At 46.6% G+C, this 21,678-nt stretch overlaps 1 protein-coding gene across 2 annotated transcripts in view; it reads left to right on the forward strand.

Moving 5' to 3' along the window:
• LOC147112076 (cohesin subunit SA-2) overlaps positions 1-21,678 on the forward strand; it is a 137,645-nt gene that overhangs the window by 89,248 nt on the left and 26,719 nt on the right. For both annotated transcript variants that reach the window (XM_085999588.1, XM_085999587.1), the window contains exons 20-25: positions 2,985-3,188; positions 5,687-5,760; positions 6,763-6,850; positions 9,141-9,221; positions 13,107-13,199; positions 14,509-14,683. In XM_085999588.1, the coding sequence (XP_085855714.1) occupies positions 2,985-3,188; positions 5,687-5,760; positions 6,763-6,850; positions 9,141-9,221; positions 13,107-13,199; positions 14,509-14,683 (715 nt within the window). The remainder of the gene's footprint in view (positions 1-2,984; positions 3,189-5,686; positions 5,761-6,762; positions 6,851-9,140; positions 9,222-13,106; positions 13,200-14,508; positions 14,684-21,678) is intronic.

A 21,678-nucleotide genomic window follows, 5' to 3' on the forward strand; every position in this document is an offset into this window, starting at 1 on the left:
TCCCGCGCATGCGCAGTGCATGCACGAAACCGGCACTTTCGTTGGGCCTACGCGTGAGTACCCCGTGCGTACTCACCGTGGAGACCCGAAGTTCTGGCCCCTTATCTTTTGAAGGAAAAACACCAGCACATCATGTCTTTTTAGCGAAACAGTCACCTGCCTCAAAGCTTGTCGGTACATTTGGTCACATTTAGATTCTGTCAAGTTTACCGTGGAGAGTATTATAGTCTCTGAATCATACGTTCTGGCCCAGAAATTATTCTCGGGCGGGGGCGCAAAATGGGTGGTATCGGGCCCAGATGAATTTCTAGCCCTCTGTATGATCACCATCATTAATAGTGTTTAAATAGTGTATAAACGCCAATCAGTTTAATAACAAGATGCGTTTCGAACTGGAGATAAAATTAATGCAAAATCTGAAATAGAAACAAACAATGCTGGAAAGGCAGGCGGTCTGAAAAGAAAAGGGAGGTTGTGATGTTGTGGGGGGTGCAACAAAACACTCTGTCCAAAATATCGTGAGGAAGAACCGTAGGGTTGGGAGCTGTAGGTTCCTATTGTCGAGGTTGGGTGTTAACCCCAAGACTCCTTCGAGAATTGGAGAGAATGACGCAAAAAAAACGTTTGGAATCCCTGCGTCATTGGGTCAAAGTTTGAAAGGGCGAAGGGTAAGTCCAGTTTTTTCTGGAATTTTTCCAGGAACTGAGGATGATGGCATAGCTTCTTTACTTCCACAACAGTGTTAACAGTGCTACTTGACAAAGAGCGGAGAAATACTAAAAAACTATTCGGGATCGGCTTAGGGAATTGGGATCACCGCTGGGAGTAGAGAATTCAACCGGAGATAAAATTAATGTAAAATCTGTCAGCTGTGGCTCAGTTGGTAGCTAGGAATCTATAGGGATTTATAGTTGATTAAAGTGCTGTTGTTAGCTTGGAGCGTATCATCTGGATGACTATGGCCGGAATTTTCCTTACTTGGGCGGGCCTGGTGCGGCCAGTGTCGGTGGCGGGTCGCGACCCCGCTGCTGGCTCCATCCCGCTGTACAAAATAAACTTACCTTAATGGGGGCCTATTAAGCCCACCCAGTGCATTACCCGGCCCAGTGAGATGGAGTGGGTCTGGTGACATCATTCATGACGCGTTTTAAGCCGGGATCCTTAAAAGGGACCCTGGCCACATTAAATTTTAAGTTTAATCTAACATAATGGGTGTTGAATTTTTACTCTACAATAATATACTAAAATTTATATATGAGTGACAAAGAAATATTTAAGTAATATCATTAAGTAATATGACTCCATCTACATATACGATCAAGAGCATAATTTAAAAAGTGCATTAATTGGGAAATTATTGGTGCTTTAGTCACAAATCTATAGACTTTTGCATCAGTAACTGGTACAAATAAAAGATGTGTGTGTACAGCTAATATATAAAATTAAGCAGATTTTAAATGTAATTGTAAAGGGGTGGATTTACAATCTTATGCAAGTTCAGCGGAAGAGCTGCGAAATCCCTGACAAACAGTGTAAGTGGCGCTTACAATGTGTTTCTGGGATTCCTGCAGCTCTTCCATTGAAGTTAACAATGGACAAGTGAGAGAACCTCTGCAGAAATTCACCCTAAAGTCTCAGACTGAAAAATTAAGTTAGTCATATTCAGGGACTGAAAACAAATTGAACCAGTGGAATGAGTGATGAAAATGAAATTGTTATGGTTGATGACTTGATCTAACATGTAACTGGACAATCACAGTATACTGTGAGAAAAACCCGACCAGAAACAACACAAAAATTTATTTAAATGGTTTATGTCATTTTTTATAGTTGATCAAGTCACTGCAATTACTGTTGAGTTGGAACGCAACAGCCGAGAATGGCCAGTGAAAAATGTATTTCCCTCATGATCCAGGGTAGCACTTACATCCCTTCAGGAATTTCTGAATTAACATTTACCAGTAGCTTTTCAAGTAGAACAGAATCTCCATCAATCTGTTAGCTGATGTAATCAACAAATTTTTATTTTGGTTTGTTTTCCATGCTGTCAAGTAATCAGCTGGAGCAATGGCCACGGAACTCACGCCTCAGGTTGACAGACATGATTCCCGAGCTGCGTGAATCCCGTGGCCATGCAGGGAAATTTAAAAAGTAGGGGGATAAAGGCTCTTAAGTGTCTGTCAGCTACCTGATAATGATTTCAATTGAGTTGCCTGCCGCTGTAGGTCAGGTCGACTCTGTGATGACAGATGCGCCTGTGGGAAAGGCGCGTGGGAACGAGCTGACAGCGGGTTCCCGACCCACTGTCAAGAAAAACAACTTTCCCACCTGATCCGCCACCGATCGCGCCCGCTACCACCCAGAAAATTCAGCCCTATGTGTGAGAGAGCTCTTTATGTTTTATGATAATATAATTGAAGAGAAGGTATTCCTATAATTAGACAATTTTTCTTCAATTAACAGACACTGTAATAACATAACTTTAGAAGCAGAATTCATTATTTAAAATTAAAAAAAAATCTCTAACAACGATTTACTACCTGTAGGAATGAGACTCCACAGTTTAAATTGTTCCCTTTCTGTGCCAAAGAGATTAATTGGCATGCGGCAACAAAAATCTCCTCGTTAAAAAGGTACTTACTTGTTTAAGTTCCAGTCCTGACTTTCTCTGGCGAGTTTAATCAGTAATTAATGTGCAAATGCAGCAATTTCATGTCACCAGGAGGTTGAGGGTGAGCAACGGCGGAGCGATGCAAATCGTTCAGCACCTTGTGGCGATTCGCAGTTCACGGGCTATCTCTTCCTCGCCACAAGTTGCCGGACAATTTACACACTAATAACAGCGAGCGCCGTTAAACTCGCCGTTACTTTTGGCAGCAAAATGTGGGCCAGTTTCGTAAAGGGGAAAGTATTCGCTTGTCAGAATTTCGCTGATCTTCTAGAAAACATCCTGAAGACTTTTGTTTTTCTTTGGGAACTGACAGCACTTGGATACCTTACTGAAGCAGATAAAGGAAATTGTGGAACAGCAGACGTGCTCCGAAGTCTTGGAATTCTGTTCGAAGGCGTACCTCGTTCTCAGCAATGAAGAGCTGGCTGCTCGTGACCAAGTAGATTTCGCAAAAAGTCAACTGTTTGACCAGCTGGTGGACAAGTTCAACCAACTGCTGAAAGACTTCCTTCACAAGGTGCGATCTCCAATTTTTTCCCCCTGTATCTCACCTTTACAGTAGACTAGCTTGGACTGCAGGAACGCGGTTCCTTTTCTAATTTAACCCACAGGGAGACACTGGGTTGCCCCAGTGTCATCAACCAAAACCCAAACCAAAAGTTTTTAGAGAAGTACTGGGGGAATCGGGATCACCGCTGGGAATAGAGATGAACTCGGGAATCCATAGGGATTTAACTCTGCATTGATAAAAGAGCTGCTGTTAGCTTGCAGCGTATCATTTGGATGACTATGTGTGATAGAGCTCTTCATGTTATGATGAAGAGAAGATATTCCTAGAATTAGACAATTTCTCTTTCAATTAACAGACAGTGTAATAATATAACTTTAGAAGCAGAATTCATTATTTAAGATTTGAAAGATCTCTAACAATGATTTACTACCTGTAGGAATGAGACTCCACAGTTTAAATTGTTCCCTTTCTGGGCCAGAGAGGTTGATTGACATTGCAGGAGCATAAATCTCCTTGTTAAAAAGGTACTTACTCTGTTAAGTTCTAGCCCTGGTTTTCTGAGTCGAATAATAAAGAACTAGACCATAAAAAAACAAAAGAAGCATATAAACTTAAACAATAATATAATTTCCAGTGTTCACTACGCACTCCAGTCCCTGCGGCGCCCACCGGTCGCGGAAAGCCTGGTGCGTAATGGCGGACACCGCGTGCTCCTTCTCCAGGGCCACCCGAGCGTGGACAGGACCACGGAATAGAGACAGGCACCCAGAGTGACCCCCCGCCGACCATGGACCGCGTCCATCCTGGACCTGTAGATGGCCACCTTGGCAAGGCCCAGGAGCAGCAGAAATAGGAAATGGTCCACTCCTGACCAAGACTTTCTTTTGAATCATCTTTTTAAAATTACGTTTCTCTGCATTCTCTCAGGGCCATTTGAACAGTAGCATAGTGGTTATGTTGCTGGATTAATAATCCAGAGACCTGGACCTAATGATTCAAGAGATATGAGTTCAAATCCCACCACAACAGCTGGGGAATTTCAATTCAGTTAATCAAATAAATCTGGAATAAAAAAGCTAGTATCAGTAATTGTCGTAAAAACCCATCTGGTTCACTAATGCCCTTTAGGGAAGGAAATCTGCCGTCCTCACCTGGTCTGGCCTATATGTGACTCCAGACCCACAGCAATGTGGTTGACTCTTGAACTGCCCTCTGAAATGGCCTAGTGCGGCAATTTAGTTGTATCAAACCACTAGGAAAACAATGGGCCAAAAATTCGGGTCGGGGGCTTCCCGCGGGTGCAAGCCCCCGATCTGCACTCACCCTACGCGCTGACATCTGAAGCCCGGGCCTGCTTGCATTTCCTGTCACAGGCCCGGTTCAGATGTCAGCGCGCAGTGCTTACCTGATCCAGCGGCGTAGTTAGTGCGATGTGCCGGCTGGGATCAGGTGAGCACTGTACAACCAATCAGGGGAGGGGAAGGTTCATTCATGAGTTTGAGAGTAAGAACTGTCAAACTCATGAAAACTACGGGGGCCCAAAACACTATTTAAACTTTAAATAAAAATTTAAAAAAAATCCCAATCATTAAATTAAGCATAAATAAGTTTAAAAAAATAATTTAAACAATAATTTTTTTTTTGAAAAAAATAAATTTTTAATAAAAAGGGTCTAAAACTAAACTTACCTTATTGTAGATTCTTTAAAATAATAAACCTGTGGGAAAAAAAATTCTAAATTACACTAAAGCACCACTTACCTGTAAAAATAAATACTTACGTGTGCTTTTTACAAGCGTAAAGACCGGAGGCCTTTAGACATGCGCAAATCCCCCAAAACAGAGGAAATCCAAGACGCACGTGCTGCCCCCTACAGCGCACGCGCTAGCCTCTTCAACTCTTGGGTTGGAGGAGAGGAAATGCCGGTTTTCAGCGCATGCGCTGTGCATGCTGAAAACCGGCATTTCCTCCGGCCAGACGCGTGAGTACCCCTTCCGTACTCACGCGTTTGGGGAGGAATTTCTGCCCCAATACCTCACCACTACCTTCTCAAGGGCAATTAGGAATGGGCAATAAATACTGGCCTGTCCAGCGACGCCCACATCCCGTGAATGAATATTAAAAAAAAAACCTGTTCTCGTGCTACTCCCAGACTGGTGTCACTCAGGGTGATTGCAGTGTAACAGTATTAAATAACAACCCTTGCATTTAAACAGCACCGTATCCTCTCAAAGCACGTCACACAATGAATTACTTTTTGAAGTGCAGTGCCTGTGTCTGTGTTCCCGGCAGGAGCTCAGCAACTTCACGTCCTGCCGACAGCAATGAGGCGACTGACCAGTTAATCTGTATTTTTGGTGGTATTTGGTTGAAAGGAGGAATAATGGGCCACGACAGCAGGAGAGCGCCCTGTTCTTCTTCGAGCAAGTCGGTAATGCCCACCTGACGGTGCTGATTTTGCTGTTACAGCTCTTTAGTTAACCTCGTTATGATTTATTGTGCAGCAGGGGGACCGATTTGACGATGCAGAATCTTACCAGATGTGGTCTACGTTGAAAAGAATCACTACCTTCCATAAGTAAGTGAGGCACTTGCAGTGGTGAATTGGCGTTTAGTGTAATTGTAAGACGTTCGATAAGATGTGCGTTTCTGTGCTTCCCTCACTAGTAGAGAAATCTTCCTAAGATCAGGACAAGTCGTGTTCATTTTCCTGACATCAAAACCTGGAAAATGGCATTATTAGCTGTTGCTGTGCAGTGATATCCCTCACTTCCTCTGAGCTTGGATTTGTGATCTCGACTACAGTTTTTGCCTGTAGCAAGGATTGATGCTGTGCCAGTTCTGAACTGCAAAGGATCAGATAGCTCTTGGTGCCCCAGGTAGAATCCATGACTCGTCATTACTTTGTTAATCGCAGCAGTAACCCTTGGCTTCTCCGCGCTCAATTCAAAGCAAATAAGTGTTGGAGGGAAGGCTGTCTCATCTGTTTAGGAGAACTATTTCTCAATTAAGCCCGGCTAAACAGCAGCTCAAAGAATCCCCAATCAGTATTTTTCATCAACATTTTACTAAATGCTTCAAGAAAGGATGAAGTGAGAAAAGACCATTTGGCCCATCAAGGCAGCTCCTATCACAGGCCATGTACAATCTATCGAGTATACACCAACATTCCCTCTAAGTTGTGCGCGGGCGTGCAGCAATCTTGAAGGTACCGCGCGGGCCGTTCACAAGTTCTCAAATATCGCACATACGCGGCTACGCAAAAAATTGAAAGGTGCCGGGCACAAGAACAACATTTTAGAGGGAACATTGGTCTGTGCCGGCTCTTTCAGAGAGCAAGCCGGTTAGTCCGACTACCCCGCTCTTTCCCCATATCCCTGCGATTTTTTTCCTCCAAGTATTTATCCAATTCCCTTTTGAAAGCTACTATTGAATTTGACGTAGTGGTCTCCAGCCCCGCAGTGTTGAGTTGTGTTGCTGCTGTAAGCAAAACCCTCGTGTGTTAAAGGCCGTACTCCTCTTGCGAGCTCTGCTTCCTGACAAGGTGGCGAATTCTTGTTTTTTTTTTTAATAATTTCAGCGCTCATGATATAACTCGATGGAACTTGCTGAACAGCACCTGTAAGCTGCTGAAGAGCGAGCTGGAGAACGGGACCGTGCCCGAACAGGTGAGTCGCCGGCCAGCTCTCGGAGAATAGCAAAGCCATCCTGTCCGTCTGTGTTTCTTGTCAAATCACTGATTTTAACCGCCAATTATATGCCTCAGCTTGCGTCGTTGTCAAACAGTTTCCGCTTCAAATTGATATGCAACGTGATTTATATGACACGGTGTGATTCGTACCATTCAGTGTGACCGTACCATGCAGTGTGATACATACTGTGGAAGGGGTCAGAGGAAATCTCTGATCCCACAATTCTTGGGTTTTATCTAAAAAGGTTTGCATTTATATAGCGCCTTTTATGACATCCCAAAGCGCTTTACAGCCATTGAAGTACTTTTGATGTGTAGTCATTGTTGTAATTTAGGAAACACGGCAGCCAACTTTGCGCACAGCAAGCTCCCACAAACAGCCATGTGATAATGACCAGATAATCTGTTTATAGTGATGTTGATTGAGGGATAAATATTGGCCAGGACACCGGGGATAACTCCCCCTGCTCCTCTTCGAAATAGTGCCGCGGGATCTTTTACATCCACCTGAGAGAGCAGACGGGGCCTCGGTTTATCGTCTCATCCTAGAGACAGCACCTCCGACAGTGCAGCGCTCCCTCGGCACTGCACCGGAGTGTCAGCTTAGATTTTTATGCTCAAGTCTCTGGAGTGGGACTCAAACCCACAACCTTCTGACTCAGAGGCGAGAGCGCTACCCACTGAGCCACAGCTGACTCGACATCCTATATGTAACTAGAGCTGGGGGAATGTTCATCGCTGGCAAATGTTAGCCTTGAAGAAGACAGCGTCGGAGATTGCAAGCCATCGTATGAGAAAGGCATCATGGGGTATGGGGAGAGAGCGGGAATATGGTATTGAGATAGAGGATCAGCCATGATCTCATTGAATGGCGGAGCAGGCTCGAAGGGCCGAATGGCCTACTCCTCCTATTTTTCTATGTTTCTAAAAGATGTAAGGATGATAATGAGCATATAGGGGCAGGTCCGAACCTTGGCCGATGCTCTCACTAGCTGGCTACTTGGGTAACGGTGTAGGGGCATGATGTTGCTAGGCAACACTCGATGACGTGTACAGTGGGGAAGCAGCAATTCTTCTGTTTGTGTGATGCTTACAATAAACTAATAACCAATCTGTGATTCCACATTTCACTGGGATACACCACTTCTTCATTATCTCCATCAAAGAGGCTATGTAGAATCAGACAGCATAGAAGGAGGCCATTCGGCCCATCATGCATGTGCTGGGAGCTATCTGATTAGCCCCACTCCCCTGCTCTATCTTCAGAGTACTGAAAATGTTTCCTTCTCAAGTATGTTCCCTTTTCAAAGTTATTATTGGCTCGGAATTTGCGGCCAGTGGTGAAGCAAAGGCCCTCGCCGCTGGCCCTGAGGAAAGCCGCCCACAGAGATCTCACAAGAAGATTGCCCTTTTCGACGTTCAAGTGATTTCAGCTCTGTGTAGTGGGGAATCCCTAGAGCACTCTGCTGTGACGTCGACAAGCTGGCTAAGCAGCCAATCACATTGCAGAATTCTCACAGACGGGAAATCAGGAAATGAGAAGCTGCTTTTATTCAGACTTTTTAAAAGTGTTACAGAGAGTGAAACAAAGACTGGGGCTCTCACATGGGGATAAGGTAGAAGCTGAAATATCATGAACAAACTTTTTTTAAAAGTTTCTTAAAAATTGTAATTTTTATCATAATGGAGAAATTTCACACTCCACAAAATTAAAATTAGTTTTTCAGGGCCATAATGTTTGTTTAGCAGTCAATACGCTGTTAAAACCCCAGTTACACCTAATCCAACAAGGCCTAACATTTAATGGGGTCTTTAACAGCGATATTACCGCAGAAAAGCCCAAGTTTCGTTGATTACACTGATTTCCGGCTATGGGGGTGGGGACCACAGTGCAGCCAATGTCGGAGCAGTGAATGTCTGACCACAACTTCAGGATTTCCGCGTTAGGATGTGCAGGCGCTATATCCTGAAGTTGCGGTCAGTTTCAAAGGGGTAATAACGACGAACGCTGTTAGTTCGCCGTTATTACCCACCGCAAATTTCTGGCCCATTGAATCTGTTTCCACCACCCGATCGGGCAGTGTGTTCCAGATCATCATAACGCGATCATATACTGTTAGGTGACTTCAGACTGAAGCGGTTACCTGGGTATATTATGCTCCTCGGCTTCAATACAGTGGATCACGAACCTCCTTTGACAAAGCCCTGTTTGCCTTTAATATAACATTAAAAGCAATGTTTACAAATATTTTTTTTCTGCATGACAGATCATCATTCAGGCAATACAGTGCAGCTATTATCATATCATGTGGCAGCTGTCGAAAGTATCTGAAGGCATTTCTTCCAAGGTACAGTATGTGAGCTTTTTCCCATTATTTACTGACCGAATGTTTTAGGAATTGTCGTACTGTTAAAATACGGCAACAACAGCTCACCTCTCCGTACCTTTGTGTTGTGTTCCTGACATCCTATCTCCCGTATAAGTAGGAACTTAATGATTATCATAGAAGCATACAGCACAGAAGGAGGCCATTCGGCCCATTGTGCCTGTGCCGGCTCTTTGAAAGAGCTCTCCAATTAGTCCCACTTCCCTCGCCCTTTCCCCATAGCCCTGCAATGTTTTCCTTTTCAAGTATTTATCCACTTCCCTTTCGAAAGTTACTATTGAATCTGCTTCCAACACCCTTTCAGGCAGTGAATTTCAGATCATAACTCGCTGCGTAAAAAAAATTCTCCTCATCGTCCCTCTGGTTCGTTTGTCAATTATCTTAAATCTGTCTCCTCTGGTTATCGACCCTCCTCCCTATCTACCCTATCAAAACCCCTCATCATTTTGAACACCTCTATTAAATCTCCCCTTAACCTGGATTTTACTTGTTTTGGACAGAAACTGATATCATCTGTGTCGATAAAACTTTAATTTTTTCTTTATTCCCTTTCTTAAATTACTGGTACTCGGGTACAATTTTGGCACCAAATTCGAGTACGTCTACTCAATTCATAACATGTGTGAGCCACTAAAATGATGGCTTTTTCTTCCTTTAATTCTGTTTCCTTAGCCCACCATTCTCTTTGTTTTACCGGTGGGTCGCTCAGTTGCCAATCGTTTTTAACCATTTTGTCAATTAATCTTTTATTTTTGTCTGCTAAATAGCGTATCAGAGACCCCACCGGTCCCCACTCGAGTTTTTCCACTTCCCATGGTTAATTGTTGTCAGCGGTACATCCCTTACTTTACTCTCGCAGAGTGAGACGGTACTTGCAACAATTTTGTTCTGGCGATTTGTTGTCAGAGGTATGCTTAAACTTTCTGCACTACTTGCAACTCGAGTTGTCAGAGGTATGCTTTAGACTTTTACTCCAAAGTGAATGCACTACTTGCAACTCATACCACGCCTATACTTCCACACGTTTCATCCTAACCCCAAGACCGCTTGACTTATCGATTCAAACCTTTTAGTTCTTTGATTCCAAAGGGGGTGGTGGACATGAGACGGTGTTGCCTTGCCCTAACTGTACGTGGTATTTAAAAGTACTCGCATTTTTGGCTCAGCTTCACTCAGCCGTGCCTCCCGTCCGTGTGGATCCTGTTCGTGACGCCAATTGTTGTGGAGTACTTTAAACCAACCCTCGACACAAGGTTTTAGATCGATAGTCAAGTTGTCTTTATTACACCGGTGGGGTAACAGTCTGCTCTGTCTTAGCCAGACCTTTCCAAATTGTTACAGAAAACACTACATTTTTATAGATTACAATACACGTGGCCACCTCATGTTAAATTCATTCCTGCCACCTGATTGGATCTTGGCCCGCATGCACCTTCACAGATTGGTTACGAATCTTAATATAAACATGTATAAGCTGCCTCTTCAATCAATCACTCAAACTGTTGAATGCTAATTAAAAGATACCTTGGAATGTAACCTAGGTTACGGGCAGTTGAAATGCTGGACATCCAGTCTCCATTTAATTGTTTTATATCTCCAAAGGTCAGCTATCTTTGACCACATCTTTATGGATGTGGTCTTTCATGGTAGTCCCTGTCCTTACACTTTCAGGGAAACTGCCAGCGATGTCAGTTTAACTCTTTCCCCACTGCACCCTCATCCCTGGCACCATTCTAGTAAATCTCCTCTGCGCCCTTTCCAGGGCCTTGACATCCTTCCTAAAGTGCGGTGCCCAGAATTAGACACAATACTCCAGCTGAGGCCTAACCCGTCATTTATAAAGGTTCAGCACAACTTCCTTGCTTTTGTACTCCATTCCTGTATTTATGAAGCCCAGGATCCCAGGCTGCTTTTTTTTTTAACAGGTTTAGTCACTGTTGTAATGAAGGGAAACCCTGTGTGAAATACAGACACAGACTGAAATTGAAAACAGATGGGATCGCACACTAAGCGTAAAAGAACGCACTGGCCCAGACAGTTGGCCATAAGAACATAAGAACATAAGAAATAGGAGCAGGAGTAGGACATACGGCCCCTTGAGCCTGCTCCGCCTTTCAATGAGATCATGGCTGATCATCGACCTCAACTCCACTTTCCCGCCCGATCTCCATATCCCTTGATTCCCTTAGTATTTAAAAATCTATCAATCCCTGTCTTGAATATACTCAATGACTGAGCCTCCACAGCCCTCTGGGGTAGAGAATTCCAAAGATTCACCACCCTCTGAGTGAAGAAATTTCTCCTCATTTCAGTCTTAAATGGCCGACCCCTTATCCTGAGACTGTGACCCCTGGCTCTAGACTCCCCAGCCAGGGGAAAACATCCTCCCAGTATCTACCCTGTTAAGCCCTCTAAGAATTTTATACATTACACTGAGATCACCTCTCATTCTTCTAAACTCCAGAGAAGATAGGCCCATTCTACTCGATCTTGTTGTACCAGACACCATGGGCGATGTTTTGATGTGCAGTAAAGTTCAGGGTCCAGGTTGCAGCTTCCTTTATGTTTGCGGTGCTTCAAACCCATTGTGTGGCCCTGGTACTATTGAACAGTATCTTACCACAGGTGGGCACAGAGCCGTGTGTGGGGCATTTACACAAGTATAACGGGCACTCTGGATTTTACAGAAGGTTAAATAAAGATGCCATTTACTTCAGTAGTCCTTGCTTGCCAGCTGTCTCAGTTAGGTTGCCTTTGACGCTCTTTTTACCATTCAATATAAGGATACATTGGGGCCAATTTTAACCCTACTCGCTCGGCAGAAACCTGGCGGGCGGGCAGTTAAAATCGCCCTGGCTCTTACCTGTCCGAAAGCCGCCATGATCGCAACATCTGCAATTTTAACCTGCTCGCCTGAGCAGGTAGCAAGGACAGGCACCCGGAGCCAACGGGATCCTTCTTTACCTATGCATGCTGCGGCCCGATGACATCATTGAGACCCGACTGTGATTTTATCTCAGGCCTGAGCGGGGAATCCACCCGGAGTTAAAATCGGGGTTACAACAACAACTTGTATTTATATAGCGCCTTTAACATAGTAAAACATCCCAAGGCGCTGCACAGGAGTGTTTTAAGACAAAAAAAATTTGACACCGAGCCACATAAGGATAAATTAGGGCAGGTGACCAAAAGCTTGGTCAAAGAGGTAGGTTTTAAGGAGCGTCTGAAAGGAGGAAAGAGAGGTAACGAGGCGGAGAGGTTTAGGCAGGGAATTCCAGAGCTTAGGGCCCAGGCAACAGAAGACACGGCCACCAAAGGTTGAGCGATTATAATCAGGGATCCTCAAGAGGGCAGAATTAGAGGAGCGCAGATATCTCGGGGGGGGGGGGGGTTGTGGGGCTGGAGGAGATTAGAGATAAGGAGGGGCGAGGCCATGGAGGGATTTGAAAACAAGGATGAGAATTTTGAAATTGAGGTGCTGCTTAACCAGGAGCCAATGTAGGTCAGCGAGCACAGGGGTGATGGGTGAACGGGACTTGGTGCGAGTTAGGACACGGGCAGCTGAGTTTTGGATGACCTCAAGTTTACATAGGGTGGAATGTGGGAGGCCAGCCAGGAGTGAGTTGGAATAGTCAAGTCTAGAGGTAACAAAGGCATGGGTGAGGGTTTCAGCAGCGGATGAGCTGAGGCAAGGGCGGAGACGGGCGATGTTCCCCTCATCTTCACGCCAGCTTCAAGAAGCCTTGGTCCCGCAAATCGGGAAATCGCAACAGTGCAGCGCAGACACGGGAAATTACCCTTTGCTTTTTGGTCTAAAATTTTTTTTTGTGTTTGTTTTGTGTCCAGAGCTTGCAAGTGTCGCTGAGGAAGCAGATGAGGGGTTTCTGCCACATTTGCAGACAGTACCTGACTAACGTTAGCAGTGCTGTCAAGGAGCAGGTCAGTACGGACGATCATCTGAGAGTGGGTGAGCAGCCAGGCTTCGGGCCACACGTAAGGTCACCAGATCGGAGCGATTCGCCTCTCGCAGAATCACACAGCAACCGCGGCACGGGTGGCAGGCCATTCGGCTCAACCAGGCGCCGTGTTCGCCGCCGCTTACCCTCCCCACGAGCGAGTGGCTCCAATCACATTCACCCACCTTGTTCCTCCAATCCCGGCAACCCCATTGGAAGTGCTGGGTGCGAGGGGGCTGCGCCGGGGGCGGGGGCTGGGGAGGGTCTGCTGCTGTTGCTGACACGGACAGGCTGCCCCTTTTCCCTTGCTGCAGGGCCGTTAGTAAAGCGACGATCAATAATCGCCCGTTACCGTCAAGCCAGCCTGTGTGTGTACCAAGGCGTGACGCGTTTACATGAGATTCCTTTGCCTGCCATTTTAAGGCAGACTGCCGTTGTTGCCCCTCCCTGGCTTAAAGGCACTGAGGCTAATTGAAATCTGCTCACTTTAGGGATCCACCCTGGGATCGTGCTGGCCTGTGAACTTCGTAGAACAGGACAGGTGTTTTACCACCTGGGCCATTGGGAGGGGGCGGGGTTAGTCCTGGTCCACCTTGCTGACTGTGGAGGAGTTTGAGAAATGTTGGGTCTGGGAGGGGCGATAGCAATGCCTTGGGTAGGGTTGGGAGGGTCGATAGCGATGCCTTGGGTAGGGTTGGGAGGGGCGATAGCGATGCCTTGGGTAGGGTTGGGAGGGGCGATAGCGATGCCTTGGGTAGGGTTGGGAGGGGCGATAGCGATGCCTTGGGTAGGGTTGGGAGGGGCGATAGCGATGCCTTGGGTAGGGTTGGGAGGGGCGATAGCGATGCCTTGGGTAGGGTTGGGAGGGGCGATAGCGATGCCTTGGGTAGGGTTGGGAGGGGCGATAGCGATGCCTTGGGTAGGGTTGCCAACTCTCATTGGCCATATTCCTGGAGTTTCATCACATGACCCCTTGCCGTCAACTCCCCCACCCCTTTAATATTACCTTTATAACTAATAAATGAAAGTATTCAAAGAACAATTTTTAAAAACACAATTTTTGTTTAGGGCACCCGGGGTTTTGCTAGCGGCTGCGCCCAGGAAATTAATATTTAAATCCTGGAGTCTCCAGGACAATCCTGGAGAGTTGGCAACCCTACGCCTTGGTCAATAATCTATGATAATTTATTCCACATAATTAGCATAGCCGACAATGGTGGAAGAATTCTCTGTGTGTGTGTGTGTTTTTTTAAGTGTTTAGTGATTAACGGTGAGTTTATCTTCATTTCCAGGCCTTTGTGATCCTTTGCGATCTCCTGCTGGTTTTCAGCCATGAGGTTCTGTCCAGTGGCCACGAAAAGCCTGAGCCATTTGCTTATGTCCCAGAGTCCTCCCTGCAGTCCGAGCTCGTGGCCTTTGTCCTGGATCACGTTTTCATAGCCCGGGACACCGAGAGCATCGACAAAGGTAAGCGGGAGAGTGGGACTAACTGGATCGCTCTTCCAAAGAGCCGGCGCAGACTCGATGGGCTCGAATTTCCAAGCCCCGTGGAGACGGGTTTGGAGGCGGGAGTGGGGGGAAAATTGCAGAATCGGTGGGCACGAACCCTTCCCGCCCCCAACCCGCCTCCATGCCCGTATCCCAGGAGGTGGGTACCCGACCTGTGCTGGGAGCCGCCTTCCCGAGGCGGGAAGGGGATTAGTGCCAATTAGTTAACAGGCAGTTTTTGGCCTAATCCCTATTTTTAGCCCTGAAGTGTGGGCTGCCCGATGGCTCCAAACCACGCCAAGTTAGCGAGGCGGACCGTCGGGATGAAGGGCTTGGAGGGTTCGAGATGTCCGGTGTTCAGGTGAGTGATGGGTGCATGAGTGCAGAGGTAAGTGTGTTTGGGGTGTGTAAAGTGTTTAAATAAGTTTTACTTATCTTTACTTACTAATGCAGGCTTCCTTCCTTCAGGTTTCTGGAGTCCCTCATCTCACCGGCACAGAAAGCAGAATGGCCGCGAGCTGTCAAAAGTTGCAGCATTCTGCTTTCTGTTCTGGAGAGATTTCTAACTGAGTCTGTGGAGAAGGACTCAAGTTAGAAGTCAGATTGTCAGTGTTTGACAGCTCTTGACAGATGAAATATCAATCTGTGACATCACCTGTTGCCGGATGGCCCTTAATTGGCCTGCTGAGCCCGCTGGGTGGGCTCAACAAGGTCAATCAAGGGAAAATCGCGTGGGTTGGCCACAAATCGATGGAGGCGGGACTACAACCCAAAAAGTGAGAGTCCCGCCTCCATCACATCCCCATTGACAAAATCCAGCCCGATGGGCCCAATGGCCTCCTTCTGTGCTGTACTAGGCTACGATGCTGTGAAGCGATGGGCTTCAGATCCTCTGGGCTTTGGCGGGGGGGTGGGGGGAGGTTCTTGTGCCTGAAAGCTCTTTGATCTGAACATGGAGGAGGGAACCATGTATTTTCATAACTTGCTGCTTTGAGGTCTGTAGAAACATCCCAACGCCGGCCAAAAAAACCAAATCTCTCTCCTTCTCCTCTCCTCTCTGGAAGTTGTCAGCTCCTTGGGGTTCGATTCCTTGGGCGCCAGCCCTCCTCTGGTGCCTCGTTCAAGCTGCCGCTGCCGTGTGAGGCCAGACAGCGGGCGATTTCCCATGGGCGGCACCATGACTCTCAGCTGATGCCATCTCAGGGTCATTCAATAGCAGTCAAGAAGTGAAAGAAACCCTGGCCCACCATTGTGCCCCGTGGTCCCTAACTGAGACCCAGTAAAGCAACAAAGACCAGGAATCAAACCTGGGACATTCCTGCTCTGTCTGTCTCTGCTACAGACTCGGCAGCGCACTTAGTAACTGAGCTTTGGGGGAGCATTCTTAATCCACTAAGTATGGCCACCTTTGGGGTTTTGATTTTGAAGGAGCTCACTAACATTACAACAGAGACTACACGGCAAAAGAACTTCATTGGCTGTAAAGCGCGTTGGGACGTCCTGAGGGTGTGAAAGGCGCTATATAAATGCATGTCTCTTTTTAACGAAAATCATAGAATAGTACAACACAGTACAATACCCAGTACAGAATAGTACAATGGCCCATTCGGCCCATCGAGTCTGCGCTGGCTCTTTCGAAGAGCAATCCGGTTAGTCCCACTCCCCCGCTCTCCTAATCCCTGCAATCTTTTCTCTTTCAAATATTTATCCAATTCCCTTTTGAAAGCCACGATTGAATCTGCCTCCACCACCCTATCATTCCAAATCCGAACCACTCGCTGCATAAAAAGTTTTTCCTCATGTCGTCTTTGGTTCATTTGCCAATCACCTTAAATCTGTGCCCTCTGGTTCTCGACCCTTCCGCCAATGGGAACAGTTTCTCTCTGTCTACTCTGTCTAAACCCTTCATGATTTTGAACACCTCTATCCAATCTCTTCTTAGCCTTCTCTGCTCCAAGAAGAAGAACCCCAGCTTCTCCAGTCTATCCACGTATCTGCAATCCCTCATAGCCATGTTGTCCACAGGTTGTGCTGTTTCTCTGTTATAATGCTGCTGTCTCCTGCATTTTAAGGATACAACTTACTTTTACAGTCTTGGCAGATTAAACGTAACGGTACTTACACAAAGCGTACCCAAAGGTACTTACACAAAGTGTACCCTCTCACGCTTTGGAACTAAGGGTTTTAACAGCCCGATTGAGCACCATAAGCTGCAGATTTTATTGGTGGGTGTGGAAAGCGAAAAAATGTTGTATTAGCGCATCTTATCTACACCTAAATTTAGGTAAAGATGGGTCTTAAATGATTGCTCACTAAGATTTAAAAAAAACTTGAAATGTCTTTGCAGGTGTAGTTTCTCTTATGACCACTAGATGGCAGTCACACTCCATACTTTATTTTGATCTCTCCAAGTTACTGTACATGGCAAAGATTGACTTTCTCTTCAGCAGCAGTTTCCAAGGAAGCGAAGGGGCCTTTTATTCAATGTTCTGTTCCATTGGAGAAATTACTTTTCTACTGTGACTATTCTTATTGGAGTAAGGGTGAAGATTAATTTGACCAACTGACTGTCCACTTTGGGGGGGGGGGGGTGCGGTCTATTGGGGTGAGTTGGGTCCAAGGTGCAGAGGTTTAAAACGGAGACTCCCAATTTTCCTGACTCTTGACTTTTCTTGCAGCGTCTCCGAGTTTTCAGAATTCCTGTCCGACTCCAAAAACAGGCCAGCAAATTATCGAGATAACTTAGCCCCGTGCATCTAATTTAATTCTGTTTTTTTTGTTCCGTTTCACTTTAATCATTTCTGAAGTTTTCTGAAGAAATGTAAATTTACAAAATCAGTAAGAAAATGAGGCGTAGTGCTGTGGCCCTGCCTCCCACTGAAGGTTTTAACTAATCAGATGTGCAGGAGGTTTGATGGGCATGCAGCAGAGCCAATGAAATGCTCCTGTCACCCCAAGTGGCTGTGTGAGCAGATTGGAATTGAAGGAGATGACATCATGATTTGCAATAATAACCTTTTTTTTGAAAGCTTAATTTTATCGAAAACTTCAAAAATGAAAATGTTCTATTCTGGAGGTCACCATTGACCAGAAACTTAACTGGACCAGCCACATAAATACTGTGGTTACAAGAGATTGTCAGAGGCTGGGTATTCTGCGGCGAGTGTCTCAGCTCCTGACTCCCCAAAGCCTTTCCACCATCTACAAGGCACAAGTAAGGAGTGTGATGGAATACTCTCCACTTACTGGATGAGTGCAGCTCCAACAACACTCAAGAAGCTCGACACCATCCAGGACAAAGCAGTCCGCTTGATTGGCACCCCATCCACCACCTTAAACATTCACTCCCTCCACCATCGGCGTACCGTGGCTGCAGTGTGTACCATCTACAAGATGCACTGCAGCAACTCGCCAAGGCTTCTTCGGCAGCACCTCCCAAACCCGCGACCTCTACCACCTAGAAGGACAAGGGCAGCAGGCGCATGGGAACACCACCACCTCCAAGTTCCCCTCCAAGTCACACACCATCCTGACTTAGAAGTATATCGCCGTTCCTTCATCGTCGGTGGGTCAAAATCCTGGAACTCCCTCCCTAACAGCACCGTGGGAGTACCTTCACCACACGGACTGCAGCGGCTCAAGAAGGCGGCTCACCACCACCTTCTCAAGGGCAACTAGGGATGGGCAATAAATGCTGGCCTTGCCAGCGACGCCCACATCCCATAAAAACGAATAAAAGAAAAAAAAAGATTGACTAGAATGATACCAGGGATGAGGGACTTCAGTTATGTGGAGAGACTGGAGAAGCTGGGGTTGTTCTCCTTAGAGCAGAGAAGGTTAAGAGGAGGTTTGATAGAGATGTTCAAAATCATGAAGGGTTTTGATAGAGTAAATAAGGAGAAACTGAGTCTCGTGGTAGATGGGTCGGTAACCAGAGGACACAGGTTTAAGATGATTGGCAAAAGAACCAGAGTCGACATGAGGAAATAGTTTTTTTACTCAGCAAGTTGTTACGATCTGGAATGCGCTGCCTGAAAGGGCGGTGGAAGCGGATTCAATAGAAAGAAAGAAAGCAAGACTTGCATTTCTATAGCGCCTTTCACGACCACCGGACGTCTCAAAGTGCTTTACAGCCAATGAAGTACTTTTGAAGTGGAGTCATTGTTGTAATGTGGGAAACACGGCAGCTAATTTGCGCACAGCAAGGTCCCACAAACAGCAATGTGATAATGACAAGATAATCTGCTTTTAGTGATGTTGGTTGAGGGATAAATATTGGCCGGGACACCAGGGATAACTCCCCTGCTCTTCTTCGAAATAGTGCCGTGAGATCTTTTACATCCACCTGAGAGAGCAGACGGGGCCTCGGTTTAATGTCTCGTCCGAAAGGCGGCACCTCTGACAGTGCAGCGCTCCCTCAGCCCTGCACTGGAGTGCCAGCCTAGCTTTATGTGCGCAAGTCCCTGGAGTGGGACTTGAACCCACAGATAGCAACTTTCAGAAGAGAATTGGATAAATACTTGAAGGGAAATTGTTTTTACTGGGCTATGGGGAAAGAGCAGGGGAGTGGGATTAATTGGATAGCTCTACCAAAGAGCCAGCACAGACACGATGGGCCGAATGGCCTCCTTTTATGCTGTATCATTCTGTGATTTATGTTAAAGTGTGTTGGAAGTGTAGCCTTGTAAAGTGGCAAGGGCTTTGTTCCAGGTACGGGGAAACCTATTGCAGATCTTAAAGGTATCCTTCACCCCGTGAATCTGTCTTTACGCTGGACCATTTAAACCAGTACATTGCCTGTGGCATTGCTGCTGGTCAGTTGGTGAATGTAAGAAAGAAAGAACTTGGATTTATTTAACACCTCAGGGTGTCTCAAAGTGACTCGCAGCCAAGGAATTAATTGGAAAGCGTAGTCACTATTCTTATAAAGGCGAAACGTGGCAGCCAATGGACACTTAAACAGCAATACGACACATGATCAGCTAATGGGGGTGATTCTGCCTTCGTGCGATGGTGTAGAGCCGGTGATAGCGAGTCAGCAGCCCGCTTTACATCATCTCCCCTGATTTTCAATTCCATTGAAGTCAATAGAAATACAAATCGGGAGAGATGTTAATTGTTAAATAAAAAGAAAATACTGCAGATGCTGGAAATCTGAAATAAAAACAGAAAATGCTGGAGAAACTCAGCAGGTCAGGCAGCACCTGCGAAGAGAGAAACAGTTAACGTTTCAGGTCGGTGACCTTTCGTCAGAACTGGAAAAAAGCAGGAAATGGAACAGATTTTTAAGCAATCGTAGGGGCTGGGAAATGGGGGAGGGGATGAAAGAACAAAAGGGAAGGTCTGTGATGGGATGGAAGATTTAATTTTTAAATCTGTGATGGATAGAATTTTGTTAACCAAAGGTATTAAGGGATGTGGGGCAAAGGTGGGTTATGGAGTTAGGTCACAGATCAGCCATGACCTCATTGAATGGCGGAACAGGCTCGAGGGGCTGAATGGCATCCTCCTGTTCCTGTATAAAACAGGCTGACCGTTCGCTATCGCTCGTTTTACACCATCGCTCAACGCCCAGATTACCCCCACTGTGTTATTGGTGGTATTGGTTGACAGATAAATGTTGGCCAGGACACTTGGAGAACTCCTCCTTTCTTCTTCGTATAATACTGACACACTCCGGGGGACCCCCTGTAAATACTGACACACTCCTGGGGACCCCCTGTAAATACTGACACACTCCCGGGGACCCCCTGTAAATACTGACACACTCCTGGGGACCCCCTGTAAATACTGACACACTCCTGGGGACCCCCTGTAAATACTGACACACTCCGGGGGACCCCCTGTAAATACTGACACACTCCGGGGGACCCCCTGTAAATACTGACACACTCCCGGGGACCCCCTGTAAATACTGACACACTCCGGGGGACCCCCTGTAAATACTGACACACTCCCGGGGACCCCCTGTAAATACTGACACACTCCGGGGGACCCCCTGTAAATACTGACACACTCCTGGGGACCCCCTGTAAATACTGACACACTCCCGGGGACCCCCTGTAAATACTGACACACTCCGGGGGACCCCCTGTAAATACTGACACACTCCGGGGGACCCCCTGTAAATACTGACACACTCCGGGGGACCCCCTGTAAATACTGACACACTCCGGGGGACCCCCTGTAAATACTGACACACTCCCGGGGACCCCCTGTAAATACTGACACACTCCGGGGGACCCCCTGTAAATACTGACACACTCCGGGGGACCCCCTGTAAATACTGACACACTCCTGGGGACCAGCTGTAAATACTGACACACTCCTGGGGACCCCCTGTAAATACTGACACACTCCTGGGGACCAGCTGTAAATACTGACAGACTCCGGGGACCACCTGTAAATACTGACACACTCCTGGGGACCAGCTGTAAATACTGACAGACTCCGGGGACCACCTGTAAATACTGACACACTCCTGGGGACCAGCTGTAAATACTGACACACTCCTGGGGACCAGCTGTAAATACTGACAGACTCCGGGGACCACCTGTAAATACTGACACACTCCTGGGGACCAGCTGTAAATACTGACACACTCCTGGGGACCAGCTGTAAATACTGACAGACTCCGGGGACCACCTGTAAATACTGACACACTCCTGGGGACCAGCTGTAAATACTGACACACTCCTGGGGACCAGCTGTAAATACTGACAGACTCCGGGGACCACCTGTAAATACTGACACACTCCGGGGGACCCCCTGTAAATACTGACACACTCCGGGGGACCAGCTGTAAATACTGACACACTCCCGTGGACCCACTGTAAATACTGACACACTCCGGGGGACCCCCTGTAAATACTGACACACTCCTGGGGACCCCCTGTAAATACTGACACACTCCGGGGGACCCCCTGTAAATACTGACACACTCCGGGGGACCACCTGTAAATACTGACACACTC

This window comes from Somniosus microcephalus, chromosome 10 (assembly GCF_052327205.1).
Source record: "Somniosus microcephalus isolate GS21.2 chromosome 10, FLI_Smic_1.0, whole genome shotgun sequence".
NCBI lineage: Eukaryota > Metazoa > Chordata > Chondrichthyes > Squaliformes > Somniosidae > Somniosus > Somniosus microcephalus.